Below are 26,671 nucleotides of genomic sequence, written 5' to 3' on the forward strand. Positions count from 1 at the left end.
CCTAACAAAAACCCCTTTAGGGCACGGCAGTGTCTCAGTGCCCAGCCCAGCACCTGAACAGAGGGAGGGTCAATGAGCATCCTCTGAGTAAGGTCACGGGCAGTAGGGTCATCTTCAGACCTGCCTCCGGGGGGCCGGCAGCCGGAGTGACCCGCAGAGGCCCGCCTTCCTTCCAGCCGGCCCCCAGGACTGTGTCCAGTTCTCCCATGGCCCTGTGTCTTTGTAGGCTTCTCCCAGGGCAGCTCAGGTGCCGGGAAGAGCCACCACGGGCTACCAAAAAGATTCTTCGTTCTCACAACCACAAAAGGAGCACTTGCCAGAAACGTCAGGTAGAGGGAACATAAACGGAAATAAGGACCCAGGAAGGCAGAAGCAGGGAGAAGGAAGGAAAAAAACACAGGCAATAAGGCAGAGAGAAGCTTAGACAGAAAGACATGGAAAGCTCCAGAAGGAAAAAAGAGAAAGAAGTAGAGACGGTAGAGAGACACCTAAAAGGAAGAAAAACAAACAGCAAGAGAAAAGAAGGGACCAACTATAGAGGCAGGCAGGCAGGCAGGCAGAGTACATGCCAGAGAGCAAGAGAGAAGGACAGGAGAGAGAGGGAGGAGAAGAGAATTTTTTTAAAGCGGGGAAGGGAGAGCCCCTAAGCCTGCAGCTAGCTCATCTGGAAAGGCATGAATCCCACAGGGTGCTGGAGAACCTCTTCTTTCTAAGCCTGCCACCCACACCCCTGGCTTCGGGGATCACACAGGGCTGCATGGGGGAGTCCTAAGACCTTGTCCCCACTTCCCCTACCTTCCCCCATCCTTCCCTCCCCCAAAAATTTACTAAAGAAGGATAAGTAACAAAGAAAAAAATCCAGCAATTTGGAGTTTGGGTTTTTTTGTTTTTTGGTTTTTGGTTTAAAGACAAACAAGATCCAAACATAGTAGGAGACAGAGGTGAGCCTAAGAAAACAGAGGCAGGCACGACAAGCTCCATGAGGTACCAGCAAGTCACGCATCTCCTCTGAGCCTCTGCTTCTTCAGGAGCAAAACTGCCAGGAGCCTCACAAGGCTGTCGGAAAGATTCACTGAGTTATGGAAACATGAGCACGGCAGCTTATTCTAGCCCCAGTGGGTGCCTCAGAAATTGTCCCTGCATTAGAACTGCAGAACAGGTTACACAAATCCCCTCTTTTTTAGTTGTTTTAGGTCCTTTCCAACCCCAGATCTCCCCTGAGCTTCACAGGGCCCCAGGCATGGACTACCATAGCATTCTACAGAGGAGAAAACGGAAACATTTTACACAGCAGCCCTAGAGCTCCAGGCTGTGTGGAAATTCAGGTCCACCATGGCCCCCTGACTTTTTTTTTTTTAATATGTATTTATGTATTTTTGAGAGAGGTTGGGGTGGAGGTGCCCGGGGAGAGAACCCACTGATGAGGGACTTGATCTCACAACCCATGAGATCATGACCTGAGCTGAAACCAAGGGTCAGACACTCAACCAACTGAACCACCCAGGGGCCCCAACCCCCATCTTTTCTATCATACTAGCTGTGGTCTGCATCAAAACTAAGACCTACACAAAAATAGCAAGAAATGCTATTTTTCCCCAACAAACAGGGACCTGGCCTCCACGGATGCTGCGCCAGGCCCTGTGCAGAGATGGGCACGGAGATGGATGAAGAGCGGCTTGCTTCCCAGGGACACTGACGATGTCCAGATGTGCACGGTGGCAATGGGACCGCGCTCCACCCACCCGGGGTCAGGAGCCTACTCTTTGCAAGCACCATCCTCTGCCCTAGCTTCTCGTAGGGCCTGCTTCTCGCAAGTACCTGCTTCTTGCAAGTGCAGGGTGACCCAGCAGGAACAAGAAGATCAGGAGAGCGACAAGCTCCCTCATGAAAATGTACCAGAGTTAACATCACAGAGAGGAACCGGGCAGGAGGTGATGTCGAAGCAGACGCCTGAGGCCAGCATGAGAAGATGTGCTAAAAAAGCACACGGGGCAGAGCGAGCAGGCCGTGCAAAGGCCCTAGAGGCAGGGCAAGCTTCCTGTGTTCAGAGGACAGGAAGGTCAGCGGGGCCGAAGAGCCAGGAGGGAGGCAGAGAGGGGCGCAGTCCATGAGAACGGACGTCGCCTCAGCCCAGAAGGCCAGGGCAGGAGCACAGAAAACCAAAGGAGGGCTTTAGACAGTGTCGTGCTACGATTTCCATTTGAAACCCTATTCACAACAGCTGTGTCTGTCAGAAGGCTATGGGATGGTGGACACAGGGAGGCAGGGATGCCGAGAGAGGCCAGTGAGGTGGCTCTGGCTGCTACCAAGAGAGAAGCACCGAGGAGGGACATGGTGCGGGTGGTGGCAGAGACATGGCGGGACAGAGCCTGGAGGCCACTGCCTCTAGAACTTCAGCCCTCGGGTGGAGAAGCCGGCTGGGGCCCTGAGAAGGGGCAGCCAGGGCAGGGCAGCAGGCAGAGAGAGCCTGGAGCTGTCCCTGTGTCGAACGCGGCTGCAGGGGCCTGGCACAGGGACAGGCAGGATGGCTCGACCGGGCCACGCAGAGGCCATGGGACAGCTTGACAAACCATATGTGGATGGGGCAGGCAGGCCTTGAAAGTGGGAAGGGAGACTTCCCACACAGCTCCTGAGGACACCTCACCTTCAGCAGAAGCAGAGGTGGGGCTAGCGCAGGAGGGAGCGAGACACTGAGGCAGGGACTGGCTGGAGGTCCTGTAGCACGTTGGGGTGAGACTGGCAAGGGAGCAGGAGCACACGAGATTGACACAGCAGGACAGGAGACCGCAGGGCCAAGTCTCCAAGGGAAATGGGAGCAGGTGGTTTGGACTTTGACAAAAGCAGGGCTCCAGGAGCACCCAGTGAGGAGGGGGGCTCTGGAGGGGCACTCTGGAGCTCTGGGCTGACAAGGCAGGCAGACCCTCAGGCACGTGGGGGGCTCCTCCAGCACCATCCAACAGGCAGGTGTGGGGGTGCAGCCTCAGCTAGGGCTGGGGGCTGGGGGTGAGAAGGATGACTTTTTGGAAACAGTGCTTGTGCTGACCACTTTTGAACACACGAGCTGGGCAGGAAGGACACCAGGGGCTACAGTGAAGAGCAGGAGGGTTAGTATAAGGGGATGTCTTTCTAAAGTCAGACAATTGTCACAGCATGTAACCTGGAAGGATAAGCCCAGTCAATCAAATGGAAAACAGGAACCCAGGGCACAGGAGAGAAGCGGTTTAAAAATCCCAATAATCAAAATAGTAATAACTATAAATTAAAAATTAAAAAAAAAATAAAATCCATAGGGCTCCTGGGTGGCTCAGTCAGTTAAGCATCTGCCTTTTGAAGTGTTTTAAAAAATAAATATAGAATCTGGGGCGCCTGGATGGCTCAGTGGGTTAAAGCCTCTGCCTTCAGCTAAGGTCATGATCCCAAGGTCCTGGGATCGAGCCCCGCATTGGGCTCTCTGCTCAGCGGGGAGCCTGCTTCCTCCTCTCTCTGCCTGCCTCTCTGCTTACTTGTGATCTCTGTCTGTCAAATAAATAAATAAAATCTTTTAAAATAAATAAATAAATATAGAATCTTAACAATTTCCTCAGAGAGATATGCTAAGATATTGCATTCATAAACAGAGATGGAATGCATGAAAAGGAATCATTAGAGATCGGGTGCTTTTACAAACTGAAATAAAAAATAAATGGGAGATAAAGTCAAAGAAATTCTCAGGAAACAGATCAAAGACATAAAGGCAAGAAAATTAGAGGATCAATACAGAACAACTAGGAGGATTTCCAGAAAAGGACAAGAAAGACATGGTATGGAAAAAAAAGTTGAATCTCCAGATTCATGATGCAAAGGGCCCACCAAGCACCCAGCCTAATTAATGGGGAAAAAAATCCACATCAAGGCACATCACTGCAAAGTTTTACAGCACCAGGGATGGAAAGAATATCTAGAAATCTTCTAGAAAACAGATGATGGGGAGTGGGGAAGGAACCTAGGCAAAGCCTCTGGAATCATGGCACCAGAACTGTCCACAGCAAGGAGGGAAGCCGGAAGACAATGGGACAATGTTGTCACAATTCTTAACAGGATCAGCTCTGAAGCTGGACCTCTGAGTTCTGATCCTGGCCCTGCCACTCACTGGCTGTGTGACCATGCCCAAGTTACTTAACTTCACTGGATCTTGGTTTCCTCGTCTGTAGAACAAGCACAGTAATCATCTCTACCAACTACTTTAATGGCTTGGTATAAGGATGAATGAATTCAAGTCAACTATGCCTAACACATAAGTCATAAACACTGGAATTATAGTTCTTATTATCAAAATTCTCCAGCCAAACAGTCAAGAATGAGATGCTTTTCAGACAATCATCTTTATTGACCTCTTACAACTTCATTGGAGGATGCCCTCCAGCAAATTACAGGGTTACACCAAGAAAACATGAAAATATAATGCAAAGGGCATTTGCCTTTCTTTCTGGGTGCCAGCATCTGAATCCCTTTCTTCTACTGGGAAAATTACTCACCTTATAAGGCACCCCCCCAACTCCACTTCAAACCGCCCCCAACACACACACAATGAAAATACACACAGAAGCTGAAAATATCTGATCCCTCACATCCTTTGGCTTTGTCCACCCATGTGCCCTACCATGAGCACCCTGTGAAGCAGTAGTCCCCCGCAACTTCCTCTGTTTTTTCTCCATAGTATTACCATCATTTGGTCAACTTTATACTTAACTTGTTCACTTCATAACTGTGCCTCCCCACTCTAGAATGTAAGTTTTATGAGTGTAGAAATTTTTTTGACTGTTGGTTTACTTTCTCGGCATCTAGAAGAGTACCTAGTTCAGAGGAGGTGCTCAACACAAATTTGTTGAATGAAGAAAGGATATGTTTCCCAGCCTCCTTTTGCAGCCTCCAATGGCACGTGTAAAAACAAGAAGTCAGCAATAACCAATGACCAAGGACCATGGCTCTGTTGCCAATGTCTGTCACCCACTGTTTTCAGCACACAGCCCTGTTGCAGGATTTGGAGTAAGATTCTTGGCTATGTAGTTTCCAAGCCTGGGTCTTTAGCCTTAGTAGGCAATTATGAGAGCCACCCACCATCCTTTCAAAAAAAAAAAAAAATCTCTTTTCTGCTTAAACCAGTTGCAGTGCATGATACAAGCATGAGCCAAGAAATGGGAAGTCCTGCAAAGGAGAGCTTCAAAGAAGGGCCCCAGGAGGTCAACCGTGCAGTAGACTAGCTCTTACTTCATTGAGTTGTAGGAGACAAAGAACGAAGATAACCTGATGTGTTCATGCATTTGGGGAAGTAGGATTGACAGGTGCCACAAAACTGATGGAATGTTTAGGGAGAAATAATAACAGATACATGAATTTGAGACTAGCAAATGAAGAAAGAGGGGATATATATCCAGGAAAACAACGTATTGCACTCCAAAGGAGAAATTCCCATAGTATAGGACTTGATTCCACCACCTGTGCCAAACCTAACACTATGTTGAAAAAGTGGACCCAGAGAAGGCTATAGAAACAATTTATCATTATTTCTCCCTTCCCAAGTCCCCCCTCTCAGCAACTTGTCCCTTTTAAAACCCAACCTGCTGACTTGCTCCCCATCCCCACCCCAGAGAAGTCTCTGGAAGTCCCATAACTCGTTGGTTCATTCGTAGATCATAAAACATCTTCCAGACACTTCAGTCCCCTGACAGCCTCGGTTTAGTAATTAAGATGTCCCATCCAGATTAATAATCTCAACATTGATCTTCATTTATAGGGAAGCTCCTCCCTTCCCAAACCTCGGACCTGCCTCAGGCTGGGAACTCTGTGCAGGACGAGGGCAACGTCTCCAGCCTCCTTACTCTGTCCATTGCAGTGGCACAAAGTGACTCTCTTGCCCGCCTTTGTGGGAGCTCTGTGGACCCAGCTGTTCAGTGGGAGAGCTCCCCTGGTTGGCAGACACCCCCCCCCACCCAACTGTATCCTGTGGGACACCTCCAGTCTCTCTCGCCCCTGCCTGACAAGATGCCATCTTGGGCAAAGAGGGTAGGTTTGAGAACCACCACCAGGCAGGTCCCCCAGAACACAACCTTCTGCCCCCTGTCACAGGTGGCAGTGGTGGAGCCACCCTCTTCAACCCCATCAGGCCGGGAGAGACACCATTCCTCAGCTTCAGGGGCTGTGCCAGGTTCTCTGGGTGGACCTCTCAGAACCCCCTCACTTGAGTTGTAGAGAGGAAAAAACAATCCTTTCCCCCTCCTCCCGCCACCAGCCATGGGGAAACAAAACGTCACAGCTTTTCAACAACTGCCTCCCAAGAAATCCCCTCTTTGGAGAATTAGCAGAAATCCAAGCCAACCCAAGGGAATGCCAGGTAAGGATCCCAAAATCCCAGTTTAGTTTGGGCACCTACAGCCCGGCTTTAGAACGCAGTGAAGCCCCGCTTTAGAAGATGGCCACCAGTGCCTCCGATCAATCCCTAGTGTCGGGGCTCAGCCAGAACCCTGAGGGCAAAATCCCCACAGGGGATTACACCCAGTCCTCACCGTGCACGGGCGTTAAGCAGAGACTGCGGCAGCCTGGGCTGCACCGAGTGTCGGACGCCCAGGCAGGGAAAGAACCGGGCTGGAGGCGGGGCTTTCGAGATCGGAATCCTCATTGGCCATAACAGGTGCCAGTCAAAAATGGGTACTCGGGACCCAGAGACAGCCCCACAAATCTTAGAGGCCGAGGAGCACAGCGATTAGGGCTTCACCACTCACCAGCTGTGTAGCCCGGGACAAGTCACTCTCCTCCTCTGGCTATGTCTCCTCGTCTGCAAATCCGGGAAAATAAGAGTAAACGTCTTCACAGCGTTGCTGGGAGAATTATGGGAATTATGTTTGTAACATGCTTAGAGCATGACTGGACCACAGTCGGTACCATGTTTAGCTCTTGTTTTTGTTTTTGTAACCTAGACACGAGGAAGAAAATATTAGAAAAGACAACTAAGTAAATTGAAGGCGGGGCCACCGTGTTGCCCAAGTCTAGGGAGCATCGTTCGTATAGATGGGGTTAAGTGGCGCCCCCTGGAGGTGCACACCCCAGCAGCCCTGGCTGAAGGCAGCTGCCCCCAGGAGTGGGCCCACGAAGGAACGGGGACCCGCTCTCTTTATTAGGTGATTTTAAAAAACTGGTTAGCATTATTTCACTAAAAATATGAATTTATTTTTAGAATGTTAATAAAACAAGCTCCCAAAAATAGTAACAAGAGAAAACAACAGCACTTGGCTAATGACAAAAAGAAGAGCAAGGAAGGAAATGACAAAGGAAAGTCTCGGGAAATATGACTACATAAAAAATTTCAAATTTCTGTTTTAAAATTATCATTAGAAACTTTAAACAGCAGACTCCTAAAAATATTAGCAACAGATACAATGAACAAAGCATTAACATTCTCAGCTTACAGTCTACCTATATGAAATAGTAAATGTTTAAATTTTTTAAGTAAGATATTCAGACTCCAGTGTAAATACCAACTTGCAAAAGAGAAGCTATGAATGTGAACTGACACAAAACAGATGTGCGGCTACACTAACGTTCAAATAAATGTAAAAAAAAAAAAAAAAACGATAACCGGATGTCACCTCCACCTTCAAATTAGGAAATTATTTTGGAAACTCTGGTGAAGTTGCAGGAAAGTAAGTTCTCTAAAACGCAGCATGCAGTTGTGAAAATGGGTGTAACCCTCTAAAGACCTATTTGATAATTTGTGTCAAATGTTACTACCCTCTCACCCAGTCATTTTCATCTCTGGGGATCCAGCCTAAGAAAATAATCAGAGATGCAAACAGGGATTACTGCATCAAGTTTACTGCAGCATTATCTGTACGAAGGGAAGAGGTAAAAAAATTCTAAGCACTATGCCCTGTGCAAGTAATATATACACAGATTTGTTTGTATGGGCATAAACTCCCTCTGAGAGGCCAAGCATCTCCAGCTGTCGCCAGCAAAGAGAACGGGGCAGGGGCAAAAAAGACAAAAGGAAGGCTTTTCTAAGAACCCTTTTTGGGTCTTCTGAATTTTAAACTATTTTAAGGGACTTCCTATTTAAAAAGATTTGACAAATTTAATAAAATGCGTGTATGCTTACAAGGAATTTTAATAACATGGAAGAGGTTATTACAATAGAATGTAGAGTTTAAAAATAAGTACTTAAGACTATATTCAGAATGATCTCAAGGGTATAAAAAATATAATTAATATAAAGTATTTTAAAAAAGAAGAGAAATGAAATATACTAAAATGTAAATGGCAGCCTTTGTGAGGGGGCCAAGGGGGGAGTAAAATTATAAGTAAATATTATTTCCATCTGCATATGCTTCTATAGTTTCCAATTCTTTTATGATAAGTATATACTACCAACACAAGTAAAAAAAAAAAAAGAAAGAAATTAAAAATAAAGAATAAAAACAAGCCAAATTATTTTTCAAAGAGTAATCCACCTCCCAAAGCAGAATTATAAATAACAGAAAGCAATTTGTCACAAGTCAAGAAGGCACTTCTATCTGAGAGGCTATAGCTGGGAGCCAGGAGGAAGCCTTGACCGTGATTCCAGCTTCAGAGATGTCCTTCTGTGAACCATCTGCCTTCTCTGGGCTGCTTCTGGGGGGAACCAGCAGAAACCAGTCATGCAAATGCTGCTTCTCGAGAAAGTCTGCTCTGATACACTTTGTCAGTGCTGACCTGTGAGCTCTCCTGAGATCAGGACAGACCCTAGGACTCATGTCCCATCCACAACAGGAGCCAGCCCTGGTAACCAGCATGCCGGCCCTACCTCCAAGTTACTATGTCCACCTGCTGCCCCGCCCCAAGGCAGAGGCTGAGCCTGGGCTACACCCACTTATCCAGGGCCAGATATAAAGCCTAGCATATGATAGGGTTCCAGGAAGCATTTGCTGAACAAATGAATAAATTAAAGAATGATATTCTAGACTGGTGCTGTCCAACTGAACTTTCTGTGGTGATGGAAATGTTCCACCTCTGTTCCATCCATTATGGGTGGCTACCAGCCACAGGTGTCTACTGAGCACTTGAAATGCGGCTTGTATGACTAAGGGACTGGATTTTCAATTTTATTTAATTGTAATTTATTTTAATTTTAAAAGTGTTCCATAAAAACACTGACATCACAGGGTAGTTTAAGATTACACAAGACAATCCTTTAAAAAAAAAAAAAAGAAAAGAAAAAGAAGGGGTGCCTGGCTGGTTCAGTGGTAGAACATGGGACTCCTGATCTTGGGGTTGTGAATTTGAGCCCCACATTGAGTGAAGAGATTACTTAGAAAAAAAATCCTTAATTAAAAAAGAAGAAGAAGACAAGGAAGAAGGGGAAAGGAAACTTCAAAGACCAAAATGGAAAGGCAAATCCCAGGCTAGGGAAAATATTCCCAATACATGTAACTGACAGAAGTTTTCTCTCCAGAACATACAAGAGAATACTTAAAACTTACTAAAAAGTAAGTTTTAGTTACTTAAGACAAGACTACTCAATAAAGGGGCACCAGGATGGCTCAGTGGGTTAAGTCTCTGCCTTCGGTTCAGGTCATGATCTCAGGGTCCTGGGATCGAGCCCCACATCGGGCTCTCTGCTCAGCAGGGAGCCTGCTTCCCCTTCTCTCTCTGACTGCCTCTCTACCTACTTGTGATCTCTCTCTCTGCCAAATAAATAAATAAAATCTTTAAAAAAAAAGACTACTCAATAAAAAAATAGGTAAATGCCTTGAAAGGGCACATCACAAAAGAGGTAGACTGGTGGCCAATCAGCATGTGGAAAAATGTTCAACATTACTGCCCATTCACAAATTAAAACAGATTCCACCACCCATCCACCAACCAGAATGGTTACATTTAAAAAGACTTACAATACCAAGTGTTGATGAAGATGTGGGAATGCAAAAATGGGGGGGAAATTTTATTTAAAGTCATCAATTAAAAAAGATAATCCAGTGTCTGGCAGTGTTCAGTAAGTGATTGTGACAGCATACTGAAAATGGGGGGGGTAGAGGGAAGGAGGGCCCCTAACAACCCCACCACCCCCTCCCCATGCCCACTATCGCACAATGGGAATTTACTTGTCTCTGGGTCTCTCTAGCTGAGAGCTCTCCTGTGCGAGCAGCCAGAGCCACCTTCCACCAGCAGACTGGGAGGAGTGGAAAGAGAAGCATGTGAGGCTGGGACAGGAGAGACTCTAAAGATTTCGCAAAATCAAAGTTCTCGGCCTATATTCCCAGAGACGATGAAAAAGGGCATTCTCTCCAAGAGCAAAGTTTAAGCAAGTAACAGGTACAAGAAAGGGGCTGGCAAAGGTGGTCCCCCTCCTTGGGACTGACTACCCTCCTCCAGAGCGTCCTGCCCTTCCCCGCAGACCTCACTGAGTCTCTCACTAGCTTTGCAAGGGGAGCTAAGCTGGCAAGTACTTCCATTTCCTATGCCTGCAAACCCAGGCTCAGAGACACGGTCCCAGGTCATGAGGTATTAGACTGGCTGAGCTCAGGAGTCTGCTCTGGACAGCAAAGCAGGTGATAAGGCGGTGAAGCTGCACAGAGGAGGAATGGGGACCCAGCCGGGCTGGGAGAGGCCCCGCACACACTCACCCAACTTGCTCTCCAGACTACAAGCTCCATGCAAGCGAGGGCTCTGTTAGACCACCACGGAGTCCCCAGGGCCAACCCAATGCTTGGGCCACAGAAGCCAGCCGTTCAGTACACACTGATGAATGAACCAACCAACAAGCAAACCCAAACAGCCCTCCCTGTTTTCAGGACATTTTCGCACACTGTACCCCATAGGCTCCTGATGACTGGCTGGGCAGGGACTCACTGTCCCCCGTTTTACAAATAAGAGACTGAGTCACCGAAATAGAAACCCAGTCTAGGTTGCTTTCCCGAAAATCTGCTTGAGGAACAGCCCCAGGAAAATGTCTCTTGGCTGGAAAGGGACAGATGAATTCTGCCGGGGTCCTGCGTTCATTCTGTTCTCTGGTCCACACTCCCTCCGCAGGGCGGAGATGCGTTCACTCCAGACCCTGCTCCAAGGAGCCCATGGTCTCAATACAGAGGAAAACGTCGACCCAAGCATCTGTAATACCTGACTGTTCAGTGAGAGAAAAGTAACAAAGGGCAGTCGGCGGATGAAGAGGGAATGGAAATCCTGGCTGGAAGAGGCGGTCTCTCAACAGTGATGCACGGGTAAGACTGGGCCCAAGGCAGCAGAGGTCCAAAGGAGCTGAAGGGGGATCCACAGAGGTAGCAGGGTGCAAGGAAGGGCAGGATCCTGGAGGGAGACTGACAGCTACCAGCTCTGGAATTTGGGGCAGGCCACTTAGCCTCTCCGGGCCTCAGCTTTTCTCATGTGTAAAATGAGGGTGCAGATGCTTCCCCACAAGGAGTAAATGTAGAAAGAATTAAATGGCCTTGTGGGTTCTTTACTCACAATAGGGTTCAACAAATGGAAGCACCTGCATGTGTGGGGAAAGGGGGCGCAGAACAGTAATGGCGTTACAAGTTAAGGAAGGGGAATGAAAGCAGTCCAGCTGGGTATTAGTCAGAAGTCAAATCCCAACCCAGTAAACAGGGGGCGAGGTGCTCTGCCTCCTGGCCCTTCCCATACCCCCTCCCGCTTCCCCCTGCTGCTGAACACCAGAGCCACCACAGACCGTGTGAGGGTCTTGGACTACCCAGAACCGGGACCAGTCAGACAGCTACATTGAGGCAGCCCACGCCCGTGTCAGCAGGGACCACAGCCCCTTACCTCCCCACAGCCTCAAGTGAGGCCAAGATGCCAGTCAATCACATCTGTGTCTTCCAGCGCTTAGATCAGAACCTCAGTCTCTCTGAGACTCCAGAGTCCTTATTCCTCTAACTTCACCAGAAAAAGAGAAACAAGGGGCACCTGGGTGGCTCAGTGGATTAAGCCTCTGCCTTTGGCTCAGTTCATGATCTCAGGGTCTTGGGATCGAGCCCCGCATTGGGCTCTCTGCTCAGCAGGGAGCATGCTTCCTCCTCTCCCTCCTACTGCCTCTCTGCCTACTTATGATCTCTCTCTCTCTCTCTCTCTCTCTCTCTGTCAAATAAATAAATAAAATCTTTAAAAAAAAAATGGAAAGGAAAGAAAAACAAGCACCAGAGAGAAGGGATAGGGTACTTGTGCCATAGAAGAGCATCAGAGGAAGTGAGGCCCGCGGACCTGTCCTGGCTCTCTCTCAGTAAGACCAGCAGCAACAGCAGCTCATTTCTGTTAACATGCTTACTGGGTGCTAGCCCCTGAGCTAGGTGCTCCCCACATCATCCCTAAGAGACAGGAATTACCTCCATTTTACAAATGAGGAAGACCGAGGTTCACCATTAATGACCTTGGCCAAGGTTCAGCAAGTGGTGTAGTAAGTAGTCCATAGTAAGGGTCTGAACCCAGTTCTGACTCCAAATGCCAAGTGGCCACATTTGCACAAGTAACAACATGGCCTCTCTGAACCTTAGTCTTCCCATCTGTTCAAGGGGGAGGATTGAATGAACAGTAATGATTTGGGCAGAGCTCATGGTTTACAGCCCTGAAGCCATAACAGGCCTGGACAGCAGGCCAACATGATGCCCCCACAGAGCTCTGTCGAAACCTGACCTGGAGTGGGGATCCAGGGTCTGTACACCAATTTCCACTCCTCAGCAGGACCTTGGAGATCCACAGTCTGGCTCCCGGTCCTCAGTTCCAACACCTGGTCCGAGGTTCTTCATCTTAGAGGAGTTTGGGTCAGATGTAGTATAACCACCAATATCTGCTCTTTAAACCACAAGATGACACACATTTTAAAATGTCTGAAATTTTGCCTTGGAGGGAGGGAGAGTGTGTGGCAGAGAGTACCTACAATCCTGGGCCAGTCCCTCTGGGATAGCCGTCATGCCCCTAGCTCCTCTACAAGCCCCTGGCCTGTCCTTGCATCCCAGAAAGGCCTGTGATCACTGAGGCCAACTCTTCCCAGAAACAAGAGGATAGGGAGGCCTAGACAGGTGAGAGGACATGCCCAAGGTCCCCTAGCAAGCTAGGGGCAGCCGTCATTATGCAGAGCCCCACGTAGGTGCTGGAAAGGGAATATGAGTGCGTGCACATGTGGGAACTCCTTGCATATTTGTCAGTCTCACATACACCGAGAGCTCACTGTGTGTTCAACCATGTTGGAAAAACAAGAGCACACAAACTGGATAGAGACTGGGTTGGATCCCATCCCCAGCCTTCCCAGACATCCACTCTGAACCAGACCCTGTGCCATGCAGGGATCAGGAAACTCTGCCCCTGTCCTCAAGAACACAGAAGTCAACAGAAAATCACCACAGGGTGAACAGTGCTATGGCAAAAGGAAGGATAAGGGCTGTGTGTGTGCTAGAGCTCCACCAAAACCCAGCCTAAGGAGAAAGGGAAGGCTTCTGGGAGGAGACGGCACTTGAGTTGGGTCTTGAAGAAGTAGGAGTCAGTCTGGTGGCAAGAGAGGAAAGGAAAGCCCTTCCAAGAGGTTCTGTTTACCAAACATTTACATGAGCAATAACAACAATAATCATAATCCCAAAATTTACTGAGCATTATACCATGGGCCAGTCCCTGTACCAAAGCACTTGTACATGTATTAACTCATTTCATCCTCTTGTGAGATCATTGCTATTATTATCCCCATTCTGAAGATAAGAACACCGAGGAGCAGAGAGCTCAACGACATGCCTCAAGTTCGCCATGTTGTCCCCAGAGCTAGGATTCAACCCTGGTGGCCTAGTTCCATGCCCAAAGCCTCAGCCGGCACCCTCAGATACGTACTTCATGCCAGACTTGGTACTGGACACAGGGGTACAGAGATGAATCAGAAGAAGCTCCCGGTTTATAAAGACAGAAGGGCAAGGAAAGGGAAAAACTCCAAGTCTGGAGCCATGTAAGGAAAAGTCCAACACTGCTGGAGAATGAGCAGAGCAGGCATTAGGAAGAGATGAGCTGGACTACTGGGAAAGCCCTGGACATCACACCAAAGGGCTCAGATTTTCCCATTGGCCAACCAGTTGCCAGTCTATGAACCAAGCTGTAGTATCAGAGGTGACCTTTAAAGCATGCACCAAAGACCAGAAAATAAATGGATGTCTCTACAGATGGGTAAGTGGATGATAAAATACCAATCTATTTAAAAGAGGGCTTAAAACTAATAACCTCATTAGGCATCTTGTCCATAAACACACACTAAAAATATAACTGCTGTCCTGTGGACTGGGGAAAGACTCTTGTCCTTGTATTCAGAAAACTTGGATACCCTTGCTGTCAAGGATGGGAAGTAACAAAAAGTTTCTAAGCAAGGAATTCTTGGATAGTAAGGTCTGGAATTTCTCTTCTCCGCCCACCCCTGGACCCCCGCTCTCTGAGCCCCTCAGCCTGCTGGAAGTCAACCATCTAAAGGCCCCAAGAAGAGCCAACCCGGGTGAGAAGCTCCAATGCAGAGATATTCTCACAAAAAGTGCTACGTAAGTACAAATGACTGTTTGATCAATCATTTGGCCTCGGCGTGGGATTTGGTTAGAATTAAAGCCATCTGGCTGCTGGGGGTTGGGGGGAGAGGGTGATGGGGGAGGAGACAAGCGGGCGGGAAAATGACCCACGCCCTCCCCCAGAAAGCATTGTTAAAATATAAGGGGGAAAAACAGTCAAGTCCCTGCTGTTATTTCAGCCTAAGCCACTTAATCCTTCAGCACATAAAGCAACTTATTTTACGATCTTTTCCCTTTAAAAAGTAAATCTGAAGACGCTGCCTTGAATTCAGATATCTCTGAAACACACAACTCATCCCTCCCAGTGAAATATCCTGTTTCATAAACCTTCTTCGAGATACTTGAAACTGCAGATCACTAAATGCCTAGCTTTAGGCATCTGACATTCCAGAGAATTAATATTTAAACTTATTATAGGAAAAAAAGAATTGAGTTTGGTTGAAGCATGAAATATTTAATAGCGTCTCCAAATTAGAAACCCTATTTTGTTACGCACTGGAAATGCCAACGTTATTACCTGGGCTTTGCACTCAAATAAGATAAAATGCACAGGCGGTCTTGAGATTAAACACATAATTACGGCCGTGTTCTCCAGAGAGAAGGGGAGTGAGGCAGGTTTGGGGAGTGGAAGCGATCGAGTTTCGTTTTTACGATACACTTAAAATTATACTATCATCCTCTGCCTGGAGGGTTGGGCTTGAGACCGTTGAAGCTACTTAATCACCAAAAAACCGTGTCAAGATCCATGGACCCACGGAGGCCTACTCACAGTCTCGCGAAGCCGTCTCTGCCTTGGAATGGGCCCGCTGCTGGACAAGACCCGGTAACTTTCTCTACTCGCTGGGACAAAAGTATTAAGTGGTTTGGGATAAAAATTAAGCTTCAATTGACACAGTGGATCCTGGCAACCTCGGCCAGCACATGTAATTTATTTACAGGGTTGGAAAGTCGGCAAAATACATCATCAGCTCTTACACAAACTTCTACTAGGTATTAAATACCCAAGCCTCAGAGAAGTAATTCATATAGTCCAGCAACGTTCCAAAACAAACCCACTCTCCAGCCCTCCGGAGAGCTTAAAACAGCAAATGGGATCTGTATTTTTAAAAGTAAGGTTTATAATTCTCCCTGGTTTCTTGCTAAAGCTTTATTTTCCATCAAACCTGTTATTAAAAAAAAAAAAAAAGAAGCAACAACATCTAAAAGAGTAATCTAGTTGTTAAAAAGACACAAGTAGGAAGAGGCCAGGCCACATGGCAACCAGTGCCCTCCAGATTCTTCTTCCTATTCTTCCTTTCAGACTCAGGGTCATCATCCAAAGGCAAAGAAGGCTGGGGCCATAAAGACTCCTGCCGTAAGTGTGATTCTCGGAGAATGTCCACCGTCTCATGACGTGACGTGTGCCCCCTCGTGTGAGGCCACAGACACAAACCAGCAGCGGGACTTTTCCTTCCCCTAGGGGTCATTTGATTCATTCTTCGTCTGACATAAAAGACCCATTTCCCACAAACTAACGCTCACATTTACTCTGATTCCTGGGCTGTTCTCCCTCCCAAGCCCTTCTTCGTCCCGTGATTGAACAGGAAATGACTGTTCAGCAGATCTTACGCCACATGCCCAATGAAGCATGCATTCTACCATAGGTGTGGTGGGGCTTAAGAGAAATTCTTTTCAAACATCGAAAGGTGTCTTCAGAAGCAGTGAAAGGGAGATCGCAACCAGTGCCTGGGCAAGGAATCACCCCGAACTGTGGGAAAGGCTCAAAAAGGGACTAGAACTCGCAATAACCACTAGGACATGTAAGTGTTCTGCTGCTTCGGAGAAGGAGCTGTTTCTAGAGGGTCCCTCCACAGCCTCAGGGAATCCTTGCTTGAGGACCCCATGTCACGACTGGGAAATGCTATCTTTCCCCCATTTCTACAGCAGGGAGGTGGACAGACGCACACAGTCTGCCCATAAAGTCACACCTCGACCTGTTAGCAGAGTCTCAGAATGGGCTCCTCCAGGGAACTGCTGTCTGGACCAGCCTGCAGCCTTCTACCATCTTCCCCCAGGATGGGGGGCCCACTCTCTAGACACGGCAACTCCTCACCACTGCCTAGAGTTTAAAGCCCGTCCTTAAGAATGCTGTGCTTTAGCCAGGAAAGTACAGGCTTTGCTGTCAGATAGAGCTGAGTTCAAACTCCAGGCTTTAAGACTTACTAGCTAGTGAGCTTATTACTGGCGTCAATCACTTAAACTTTCCAAGCCTCAGTTGCCCCATCTGGAAAACTAGAATAATGCCTCCTTTTCTCACAGGGTAATTGGGCATCATTAAATGCAGTCAAAGCTATAGCGCCCAGCCTGGCACACAGTAGGTGCTCAGTAAAGATTAGCTAACTGCCCCCCCTCACACTTATGTTTTCTCCGGCAGTCAGCCTCAGGGCTTAAGAGTTCAAAAGAGAAGTCAAGTCTGAGAAAAAGGTGACTTCTTCCCACAGCCTCGATCCTCCCTGACTTCCCCAGTCCAGTTCATGTGGAATCCCCGAGCTTCAGAGCAGAAAGGGACAACAGACCATCCCGTCCAACTGTTTCCCATTTTACAGATGGGGAAACAGAGACTCAAAGCCAAGAGCGTGGCCCGCATGCATCAAGGCTGCACAATGGTGCATGTGTTTGCTCCAGACAGGCCCAACCATAACCACCAAATAAATTCAGGCCATACAGGAAATGCATTATTCAGTTAGCGGACTGAAGGTCTCCTCAGTGCATCTGACTCAAATGCTGACTTTAAAAACACAGCTCGTAATGCTAACACAATCTGCCTCGATCCGCCGGAAACCCTCTGAAGGAATAACCCTTTGGAGTTTAGAGGAAGATGGGGGAAAGAAGAAAACAGATGCTTTCAGGGACTTTAAACTGTAAGACCCCTGGGTTAGGGTTGTATTCTCCCCACCCCCACCCCATCCCAGGTCTGTTTCCTTTCAGTTTCTTATAAATAAGGCCTAGGGAGACCAAAACAGCTACAACCACCCTCCCCCTTTTCAGCTATCAGTCCCGGACTTTGCTTCTAATGCTGAGACCTTTTTTTTTTTTTTTTTAATTATTCATGGTAAACTATTAATTCGCGCAGCCACTGTTGATAAACAAGAAGTCCGTTTTTAAACTGCTAGAATCATTAGCACAGTGAAGGCGAGCAGCACAAATATTTCAGGAGTTTGCTCTTTTTTTCCTGGCCCTGGTATTACAGCTGTGCTTTCTGCATAAGGCAGCTGAAGTTTTCAAAGCCCACTGCAGAAGTTTGTTTCATTTCTTCTCCCCCTTTGAACCGAAATGTCTTTGTTTCTTTAAGCACAAAAATAAACTACCCCCTACCAAAAGAAACAACACAACTCTCCAGGTCCAAACTCATTGCAACTAAAATCTGTATTAGCAAAATAAATGAACAAATCACATAATCTAACGTCATATATAATCATATGTCTATAAGGTGAGGTTGTTGAAATACCACCATATCAGTTTCAAAAAAGGGGATTCTGGTCCAAGAAAATTGAGGGAAAGGAAGAGCCATTACCCTCTCTATGCAAATGCCACAATTAGCAATAGTCACTGGTCAATTTACAAATAAAGTTGGTATTTATTTGTTTGTTGTTTCTTTTTTTTTCTAATCCTATCCAAAAAAGGATTGAAAACTTTAGTTTCTCTCCTTTTCTAGGATGCTGGCCAAACTCCACAAAATAAAACCGAAGAAAATGATGATAATTATGCAACATTCAGAACAAAGAACATAAGAATATATTTTTTTAAATGATTCATTGTGCACTTATGCCTGTAATGAGATTTTAACGCACTGTAAAACTAAGTGTGCTGGCTCATTTAGCTTCTCACGCAAATATAACGCAGAGAGATGAATAAGTCAAAGACGGGGTGGGCTTTTTTTTTTTTTTCTCAGAAGTGTGAAGGAAAACCACAGCATATAAAGAAACTTATGCTTTTAAATCACAGATGGAACAACACAGCCTATCTATATGATGCCACGGCTAAAGGGGTCCTCAGACCTCAGCCCAGCAAAGCACGACAGGTAAAATGATCAAAAACAACCAGGCCGAAATTAAGTCATGATCTCCTGTGATGGTCTCCTTTCCATTTGTATACCAAGTCCCAGCAGCTTCTAGAGAGCTTGGGAGGCAGGAAGGGAAGAGAAATTCTAGCCGCCCAGGATTCTTGGGGAATCTTTGGGAATTCTATTTCCGCTACACGTCTATAAAAGATTTGTCGGATACATAACTCTCAGGACTGTAGACGCAACATGTTCCTATCGCGTTTGTGTACCCACACACATACATGTCTCTCTTTGTCTCACAGAGCCTGACATTTGGCCAGCAGGTTTTTCTCCCCCTTTTTTGAAACCTCAAGCACCGAAAAAATTTGGATCTGATTATTTCCGGATCGCAGGACCAGCACTTTAAAATGGATGAAATGCAAGCAAATTGCCCACCAGAGCCGGAGGGGGTAAATGCTTTCAAAATAACTCATACCTTTCTATTAGGGGTGCGCTAGCCCCTCCAAAGACTCCCCAGGACATACAGGGGTTTCTGATTTGGATGAAGAAATTCTACCAGGTAACACCACCAAAACCATCGTGTTTACTCTCCACCATCGCCAGTCTCTAATGCCCGGCACACAAACTACAACTGCATTTTGTTTTCCTTTTTTTGAAAAAAAAAAAAAAATCTATATACTAGTTATTTTTTTAAGTTACAAGATTGACTACCTCTTGGCATTTACGGCCATGTTACGATGGCTGTTTACTAATGGCAGTGACACACATGTGTCACGATCCTCGGGCTCTTTTTTTTTTTGCTAGGACTTGTCCCGTCTCAGCACACTGTGAAAGGATCCCAGAGAGTCACTGTGAATTAAATAGTGAGCTCATTATCTGGCGTAGTCTGGGAAGAACAACTCTGGACAAATGGTAAACTAAGAAGTTTTCTAACTATGGCATAGGTATTACTTCCAAAAAGGACAGAAGAAACACCAAAAGCAAAAATATTTTAAATTCTCTGGGAATATTCAGGAGGCCATCCACTATGCCAGCTCTCAGCGAAGGTACAAGCTGGGGAACCAGAGTCGAATATTTGGAAGAGAGAGGCTTAGAAACCACCACTCTCAGGGACGCCTGGGTGGCTCAGTGGGTTAAGCCTCTGTCTTCCGCTTAGGTCATGATCTCAGGGTCCTGGGATCTAGCCCCACATCAGGCTCTCTGCTCAGCAGGGAGCCTGCTTGCCCCTCTCTCTCTGCCTGCCTCTCTGCCTACTTGTGATCTCTCTCTGTCAAATAAATAAATAAAATCTTTAAAAAAAAAAAAAAAGAAAAGAAAAGAAAAAAGAAACTGCCACTCTCAGTAGCTTTGAGCATATCCTTGAGCCTCAGTGTCTTCATCTATAAAATGGGAGCCAGAGTCATGATGTGCTCTAAAGACCGCAAAGCACTCTACATCTGTCCCCTTAGAGCAGCCCACAAGGTAGGCAGAGCACAGCTGGCGTGAGGGCAGATGAGAGAATGTGTGGGAACACACAGTGGAAACCGGAAAGCACTGTGCACAGGGAACAAGCGTCATCGGGCCATCACCACAAAGCCGTCTGCTTCCATAAAGCCCAGATGTTTACCTTCTTTCCTTGTCAGGACTTCCAAAGGCACAGTGTTGGGTGTTTAATAATAAGAAAGAAAAATGCAGCATCTGGTAATCTGGCCTTTGCAGCTGCCTGGAATCTGGATAAACGGGACTCTGCCATAAACAGATCGTGATTCTTATTGTAAATGATGACAATGTTAGTCCATGACGTCGCACCATCCCCAGCGCCTCCTGACTCCAGATCTGGAAACGCTGAGAAGCCCAGCATATATGATGGTTGCTAGACTCAAGGGCTCGCTCCCTTCCTCGGCTTAGGGTCTATCTGAAGCAGAAGACAGCTCATCTGAAACCTGACCCTAGACGGAGCAGTACCGTCTTCTCTCTGGGCAGACGTGGACACAAAAGACCCGAAGCTTGGCTCCTCTTGGCTTCCCCCGGCCAGCACACCCGAGAGTGAGCTTCACATTCAATATTTTAAAAATCAAACCGTTCTCCCTCCTTTCCCTGCCCCCTTCACCGCAAGTATCACTTACCCTAGCATGATGGTGGCCTGGCATGAATTAATAAAAGTGACCCCTTCTAGCTTCTTAGTTTATAAAGCATTCTTACGACCATCATTAGATTTACCCTGGGAGGAGACATTATTACCTCTCATGCAAATGAAAAACCAGAGGCTGAGCACGTTAAACACACCCCCAGAGGAATCCCCACAATAACCAGACACTGAAGTGGCCCTTTCACTAAAGCTCTCCTCAGTCTTTCCAACTCGGTCTCACACTAAATTGATAAGTGGGGAAACTAAGGCTCAGAGAGAGAACAGCTTCCCCCCAAGCTCCCACAGATCATATGTGGCGGGGCATAGTCCGTGGGTATTTTGTGATTGGTATTTGCATCTGTTTCAAATAAGCCTATGATTTGGAGCTAGACACCGAACATTCAAAGGGTTACGTGGTCTGGGGAATATTTGAGCGGGAGCAGGGGCAGTAAGATTCCTTGTGACATTTTTAAGAGAACTGCTGAAGCCCTGTGGGGAAGCTCATTTTGTCTCTGATCACTGAGGGACTGGACTGTGAGAAAGAACTCGCTTAGAAGGACGGAGGTCACGGTGGAAATTTCTTCAAGCCCAGGTCAGTGAGCAAAGGCTGGCCAGAGAACTCCCACCCAGATCCCGGGGTGGCCTTTTACATAGGAGACGTTTTCCCCACTCTCAGGCCTCAATTTCTTCATCTTTCAAATGGGTATGATAAATTCTACACCACCAGCCTCACTGGAGACCGTGAAGAAAATAGTTTAGAAGCCACTTCCAAAAGCTTAACCAGAACGACCATCTAAGGATACAAGGAAAGAGGCTGTTCCTCCCATCCCTTTATTCTCCTCTGCCCCTTCCAAATACAATCCTGACTTAAGTATCTCATATATTAGACATTGGTGGGGGAAGGGGAGTGTAAATAAAAATAATTAGGGTTTGGAAGAATGGAAGTAGGAAGTTCATGTGCAAAGCCTGATGAGGTCTCTAACCACGGCTCTGAGCAGAGACCACATTTAGGAGAGCCATTCACCAGGTCCTAAGAGAACTCCGTCTTCAGGAACAGCTACGATTTTTTTAAAACCTAAAACACTGCAGGAGGTACCTGTTTAAGGGAGGATTATGCGTGGAACAGCGCAAGTGAAAGAGCTCAGCACAGCAAATATTACTCATGTCTTGCTACCCACCACTCCTCTCTCCCCAGTAAAAGAACAACTCCTATGCATACCCCAGTAATAATACTCTGAAGCCATTGTTTGCTGTGTCTACCCTTTCAAACAGGATCCCTATCTGTTGGAGAATAGACTAACACTGAAAATGAGGCAAGAAACTGCACTCTTCAACAAAGTCAGGTGTTCTCATTAAGAAGAAAAACACTGTTTACGTTCATTTCATTTTACCACTGCCTGAATTGGGAAGTTGGTTATTTTCTCCCCAGAAGAAGCTCTCATCTCTAAAACCAAGACACCCTAACTTTTCTAAGTTGCTGGGGCTGATGCTAAAGGATTTATGTCTACAGAGCCAAAAGAAATCTTTGTCTTCCTTGAGAATCACCTGAAAATAGAACCAAGAAGCCCGAAAAGCTAAAATAATGAAATCCCAAGCCTTGGTTTCTTTCAGGGAGAAAATAAGGTGGGGGGAGGGGGTACCAATCTGCACCTTAACAATCTCCCCAATTTCTGGTTAATTATCTGTCAGCATGAAACTTATAAATAATGGCTCAATAATAATTAACTGTGATGAGAACGGGTTCATGAGAATGCCTGCATCATCGCCAACTTTGAGCCCATGAACCATACTGGGGCCTGCACCTTACGCCCACCAGCCTCACTGGGTAGAGGAAGGATATTGCAAAGGAACTTCTGACCAAGTATTATGCTTCTGAAGCTTCAAATTCAGAAAGGCCTTCTTTTAAACCAGAAATTGACTCAGGCTGGATCACACATTCATAAAATTTTCCAACAGGAATCCAGAAATCATCTGATATAATTAATTCCTTAATTGACAGAAGGGGAAACTGAGGTTCCAAGAGGGGAGAGGTCTTGCTGAAAGCCTCTGGTTTTTGTTATTTAGCATCAGAATATGTCCAAATATGCCTATAGGCAGCTCAGAGATACTCGAGTTGCTAGTCACTCTAATTTATAAGATTTTGTAAGTTTCACACAACTTTTATCAGAAATACACTGATGCGAAATCATGTAATCTGGACTTTCTATACACACCCTTCTCCAGCATAGGTTTATTGAGTTTAAATTAGATGCTTCCTAAACCGCCATCATTTTATAATGACGACCGAGTCGCAAACCACTAGAGAGAAACTCATGAACACTAGAGAAAGTACCACCAAGTTCCCACAAAGGTGTGCGGTGTCCCCGCCAGGCAGCCCGAACTTCTCCACATCTTCTGCCAGGCACGTTGGCGGGGCCAGACTTACCCTTCCCGGTGGCAGCGGCCTTGGACTGCCCAAAGTCTCGGGGGCTCCGTGGCCGGAGGAGGTCGTGGGCGCACGGCGGCGGCACAGGCGGCCGGGGCAGTAGGTCACGCGGGCCCCCATCCACGCAGCCACCGCCGCTCACGGTGACCCTGAAGGCCATGTGCGTACCGCCAAGGCCAGTGGGCCCGCGGCCTGGACCCGGAGCGCCGAGGGCCTCCTTCGGCCTCTTGTCTGAGCGCGCCTCCGCCACCTCGCAGTGCATGGCGCCGGGGCAGGGCGGGCCTCCGGGGGTCGCGCCGGGCTCCTGGAGAGGGGAGACAGCACCCGCGCATTAGAATGAGGGGAACAGCCCCCTTTCTTGTCCCGGGGTAGGTTTGGGCAGGTCACCACCACTCCTCGGTTTATTCCCCGTCTCTAAAATGGGTTAGCCCCACCACACTTACCTTAACCTGACAAACCCACCTGATCCCGCAAAAGCCCCTTCCCGGCACAGAGTGGCTCGCACTTCTTCTCTGGTGTGTCGAAGGCCCTGGCCCCGCTGCCACAGCGCATTCCGAGAAGCCCGTGCACCCTCCCGCTCAAATCTGTCTCCACCAACACCGGCCTTCTTCAAAGGAAGAATGGGGAAACTGAGGCCTGGAGCGGTGAGAGCGCCTGTACGGTGTCACCCAGTGAGACAGGAGCGGGCGGCAGCTAGGATTTCCAGGGCAGGACTCTGACGAAGCGGCGGAGGCTATTCCAGGTGGGGCAGGGGCTGCGCGCCTCCTGGGCGCTTCGGGGACCCGGCTGCGCGCAGGGATGATAAACTGCGCACCCACGGGTCTGGGGCGCGGACCCTCCGAGACTTACCCACTACCACCCAAGCCCGAGAGTGGGCGTCCGATGATGCGCGCTCACTCCCCCGGCACGAACCCATCACGAGCACACGGAGACACGCACACTCCCACACGCAGCAGAGAAAATAAACCCATCGCACGCGCAAACCCGCACAAAGTCGGTAACGCCCATGGACGCTGGCTCCCACGCATACCACACACCCCCGCAAATGCACACTGGGGACACGGCGTGCCACACGAATTGCTCTCTCATTCACCCGCTCAGACACTCAGCAACACCAGCAGCCTCACCGGCTCACACAACACAAACACGCGCGCTCGGTTCCCCTCCACAGGGTCTCGGCCCTTCCAACGTCCCTACTGGAACAAGGGCCCGGGGCCCCCAAACTCTCCTTTCCTCGCTGCGCTCCCGCGCCATTCCAAAGGTCCCGGGATTCCGGCGTCGCTGGGACCCTACCCTCGGACCTCGGCCCTGGCGCCCGCCCCCTCCCCGGGTCATGAGCCGCGCCCCCTCTCACCTTGCCGCCGCGGCTGCAGCTAGCGGGGCGCACGGCTCGGCGCGCCTCCACTGGCGCCGCAGCCCCCGCAGCCGCCGCTGCCGCCGCGTCTTGCGGGGCGGCATCCCGGGGCGGGGGCGGGGCCCAGACCTGCCGGACAGCCGCTCCAGCCACTGGCTCGATGAGGCTGCCGCGTAGAGGCCAATCGCGGCGCGAGGGCGGGGCCTCCTTGCCTGGGGGCCTGGGCAGGGCCCGGCGCGGGGCTGGGCCGAGGGTTTGACAGGCGGCGGCTGCCGGAGCCCTGCGCTGCCCGCTGCCCTCCGGCCGCCTGGCCGGGCAGGGCGGCGCCGCGGGCGGGAGAGGCAGGGCCCTGTCGTCCGAGCTGGGCTGGCTGGGCGGCTGAGCGCACTGGGCGTCAGGAGAGCCAGGCTGTATCCCCGACTGGCCCAGCAGCTGAGACCGGACCCTTCCCTTCTCCAAGTCAGTTTTCTCCTCATCAGATGGGATCCGCGAAACCTGCGCGCGGAGGTAACAGATGTGAAAGTGCTTTGAAAGTTTGGTTGCAGAATCCAAGCGACTCACTCAAGAACTTGCACCGCATTTCGCAGCCAGTCCGCGGCAGCGTTGGGACGAGAACCGGGGATCTCCGACCACTTTTCTTACGTTTTTGTTTTTGTGGTGTTTTTCACCGTAGAGTCCAGCTTAGAGGGTCTCAAACTCTGGAGTTGAAAGACAAACAAAAACAGGGGCACCTAGCTGGCCCAGTCAGAAGACCATGCAACCCATGATCTCAGGGTCGTGAGTTTGGGCATAGAGCTTACTTTTTAGAAAAATAAAAAAGTTTATTTAAAAAAAAAAAAAAAGACAAAACCAGATGCCGGGTCCCAAGTAGAAAATATTCTAATTGTATCTGTGCATCTGTCTGGGGGCAGGGCCCCAGCGCCTAGATTGTTAGCAAGCTCCCAGGAGATCTTAGAGTATTGGGGATTGAGACCCACTCCTCTAAGTTCTTTCCAGGCCTGGATTTGGGGCTTCCCTCACAGACAGCAGTGTCTCAGGGAACCCCGTCCAATGTATGGGAAGAACACCACCTAAAGAACAGGACTTATCACGTTGGAAGCAGTGGCTCAGTTCCCTTCTCTGAGCTTCAGTTCCCTCCTGTACAAAACAGGGCTGTTCAGGTGTGGCAGAGCTGGCAGCAGCATCCAGGCTTCCTGACTCCCAGTCTAGTGCTCTCCCTTCTATACCAGCCAGCTGCCTCTAATAGGTATAGGATGTCAACCAATCTGCCCATTACAAACAGGTCAAGGGCCAAGGGCTCCATAGAGCACCTCAAAGTCTTGTGTGTGTCTGGAGACTAGGAGTTGAGAATTGTTGCTACTTTTATGGTACGAGGAGAAGAGGTAGAAAGGTCAAAGGGTAGCTCACCAACCCCTCCAACTAGGTACCCCCTCAGAAGTTCTGTTCTGGCTGTGCGGTCAATAGGCCATGTGGCTTTAGCAAATCATAATCTCACACTGGACCTCAGTTTCCATTTCAAAAAGCAAGACAGTTGGAAGAAGGTGACTGGCATTTCCAGTTCTACCTTTCCGTGGGTCCAGGAGCTGAGTCCTCTGCACTTCCTCCCTCACCATACACACACACACACACACACACACACACACACACACACACAAATAGCACTGCACACTTAGGACTCTGAAAACACTTGCCGAATAAGTCATTTAATCAGCTATAACTGCAGACAAAGCTGTCCCAATTTCCAAGATGCAGCAACAGCTCATTCACTTAGTCTTTACCTGGGCACCTACCCTGAGCCAGCCCCTATAGCCTCAGCTAGGGTAATGGACATCCTGCCCTTCCCCCAGTGAGCTCACAGCTCCACCCCACCAGGACACATGGATTTGTAAAGCCTAAAAAAGCAATGAGAAGGCTAATCTGCTCAGTAAAATAGACCTTTTAAACACTTATATACTGTAGGACCCCTTTGGGGATATAAAGAACCTAGTGGGTGCATGCATTTTTTTTCCTAGAAGGAATTACAAGGAAGTGTTAACATTGGTTTAGGGAATGAAGCACTGGAGGGGTACTTTTTCATTTTTTTTTACTTTTTCTATCAGTATATATTGTCCTCCCTCTCTTTAAATAGGGATTATTTGAGTAGTAGGACTATGAGCTGTATTTTTTCTTTATAGTTTTGTTATAAAAATAAAATCAT

At 48.2% G+C, this 26,671-nt stretch overlaps 1 protein-coding gene across 1 annotated transcript in view; it reads right to left on the reverse strand.

Annotated features, from left to right (window-relative positions):
• Nucleotides 1-24,570, reverse strand: part of GLIS1 (GLIS family zinc finger 1) — a 216,886-nt gene extending 192,316 nt beyond the window's left edge. The window contains exons 1-2 of the mRNA XM_032844153.1: nucleotides 24,475-24,570; nucleotides 23,121-23,424 (exon numbers count right to left, since the gene is read on the reverse strand). Coding sequence (XP_032700044.1) covers nucleotides 23,121-23,382 — 262 coding nt within the window. The 5' untranslated portion in view covers nucleotides 23,383-23,424; nucleotides 24,475-24,570. The remainder of the gene's footprint in view (nucleotides 1-23,120; nucleotides 23,425-24,474) is intronic.
• Between the last annotated feature and the right edge of the window lie 2,101 nt (nucleotides 24,571-26,671).

The sequence above is a fragment of the Lontra canadensis genome, unplaced genomic scaffold, assembly GCF_010015895.1.
Source record: "Lontra canadensis isolate GAN:19392208 unplaced genomic scaffold, GSC_riverotter_1.0 scaffold148, whole genome shotgun sequence".
NCBI classification, from domain to species: Eukaryota; Metazoa; Chordata; class Mammalia; order Carnivora; family Mustelidae; genus Lontra; species Lontra canadensis.